Genomic DNA, 2,196 nt, shown 5'->3' with positions numbered 1-2,196 from the left:
GGGGGGGTGGTCTGGGGAACCCAGCTCTAGGTGTGATGCAAAAACATCATTTCTGGGTTACTGTAACCGTCTTTACGTCTCTTTTCCGTCCCGAATCCTTCTGCTGGATGACCGGCTCGGCACTGGGGCCGATCGTCCGCCTCGCCTGGGTCGTGTGCTCCTTTTTTAAATCCCTACCGAAAACTCAGCTGCGGTTTTAAGTCACTGGGCGAGTCTGTCACTGTGGATTCAGTGGAGAAAACTGGAATAATCGGGTTTGAGTAAGTAGAAGTGATGTTTTGGGGAGTAAGCAGGAACCTTGGGGACCGGGTCCTCCAGATCAGAGGTGGTTTTGGAGCAGATACCGTGGGACTCGAGTGGGACTCGGTGCAGTGCCAGAGGACACACCGCTCCAGGTGTGGCTGCCCAAAGTGACAGGCTCTTAGCTTCATTGCTCAGTAGCCATTGGCACTCTAATCGTGGGACCATATGTCCCCCTGAATGGAACCACACACACGCTCGCGGAGGCACACAGTGCCAGCATAGACAGGTGCCAGCATAGACAGGTGACGTCGACACCGAGTCCCCTCTGATCACAGACCCTATTCTCCTGGTGGGGTAGCAGTGAATGAGACAGAGTCACCCAATGACACACGCAGCCAGGACTGGACTGAAAAGCGATTTAATGGAGGCAGAGTGGAGAACACACATGACTTTCCACCCAGATTCCCTCTTCCGTGGAACCCAGAGCAGCTGGAGACCAGCGAAGCCACAGAGACCCCTGCTTGATTTCGAGGCTCAGGGGACCTCCAAAATCGGTGTAGGGAAAAGCTCCCCAGCACATATTTTTTTGATGCAGATAAGACAGAGACTGAGCATACTGATTACGAGCTCCAGAGGCAATCAAAGCACAGGGCGGAAGGAAGGTGCCCGGCCTTCGGTGGCCGGCCCCTCGGGGCGAGGCCGAGGGCGAGGCCGGGGGCGAGGCCGGGGGCGAGGCCGTGGACGTGGCTGGCATTACTTCTGCTTGGTCTTCTGGCCTGAGCCTGGAACGACCTTTGGAGGCTGTGGCTCAGGAACCTTTGACTGACTGTGCTGAGGGACTTTAGGGTGGACAGGCTCAGGGACCTTGGCGTGACCCTGCTCAGGAAACGTGGGATGTCCCGGTTCGGGATTCTTGGGGTAGCCCGGCTCTGGCACCTTGGCGTGGCCAGGAGATGGCAAGTCGACGTAGCTCGACTCCTCGATTTTGCGGGGAAAGCATGGTTCTGAGGGCGGAGGCTGGCTGGGCTTCTTCACCTGCTGCGGGTGAAGCTCGGCGGGGAGGGTGCTGGGCTGCTTCTGCTGGTGGGAGCTCATGCTGCGAAGGCGCCTGGCCCTAGGGACGGAAGAGCTGACTCTGTTCTGGTGAGACAAGGAACAAGACAGGTTTAGTGATAACTACGTCTCACGTCACGCCCCTCAGGGGTGGCAGCCTCGCTACCCTCTCCGCTTCCCCGAGCTTGAGATCAGCGGGCCCGTGGGAGCGTCTTCTGCACTTTCGAGAAGAGAAGCGTGACGGTGCTTTGCTCGGCCGCCCGTGAGCAGAGCCCGCTCTCTGCTCCCGTTCCCCCCGGGCGATTCTGCAAACTTCCACCTGCAACTCGACGCAACGGCTGCCTGCCAGGATCGATGGAGGCCCCGGCTTCCCAAGAATTTGGAAGGGAGATGGAAGGAACATTCTGGCGTCTACCTGCTCACGTCCACCACGTAGCTCTCATAGGAAAACTCCACACGATCATCCCTCAGCCCACGTGTCCCACCTACGCATCCCTTCACGCTGGCCTCTCTGCGCGTCCTGCCTGGAAGCCTTCCATTTGCCTCTGCTTGTCTGCACACGCTTGCCCGCCGTGGCTCCCTCCCAGACACCCTGCCAGACCCAAGTCGCCTCGCTCGTCCTGATCACTTTCCATGCTCATGTTTGCAAGTTACGCCCACGTTTTATGTTCTCTGATAGATCGTGGGTTCCCAGAGTAAAGGAAAACCTATCTTTTGGACATCCAGCTCGCCAGTGCAGAGCCTTCGGTATTGCAAACTCTCAGTAATGATGAGAGAGAGTGTTCAAAGCCACCGAGAACACCCTGGCCGTGGGCAGTGGTCTCTAACCTGTAAGTGAGCAGATGGTCATTACAAAAACCACTGCCTTTTCCTGACCCCGCGTTCCACAGCTGTAATCTA

General features: G+C 57.6%; 1 protein-coding gene across 1 annotated transcript; it reads right to left on the bottom strand.

Moving 5' to 3' along the window:
* Positions 1-996: 996 nt before the first annotated feature.
* On the bottom strand, positions 997-1,338 carry LOC105306157 (cornifin-like). Its single transcript, XM_011381069.1, has one exon. The coding sequence runs from the start codon at positions 1,336-1,338 to the stop codon at positions 997-999; it is 342 nt and encodes a 113-aa protein (XP_011379371.1).
* Between the last annotated feature and the right edge of the window lie 858 nt (positions 1,339-2,196).

Source organism: Pteropus vampyrus, unplaced genomic scaffold (assembly GCF_000151845.1).
Source record: "Pteropus vampyrus isolate Shadow unplaced genomic scaffold, Pvam_2.0 Scaffold426, whole genome shotgun sequence".
Lineage (NCBI taxonomy): Eukaryota > Metazoa > Chordata > Mammalia > Chiroptera > Pteropodidae > Pteropus > Pteropus vampyrus.
The sequence above is the reverse complement of the archived record's forward strand: the minus strand, read 5'-3'. Positions and strand labels throughout refer to the sequence as shown.

What these genes read in the sequence shown, in the direction of transcription:
- LOC105306157 (XM_011381069.1), bottom strand. Translation starts at nt 1,338, where the DNA reads ATGAGCTCCCACCAGCAGAAGCAGCCCAGCACCCTCCCCGCCGAGCTT.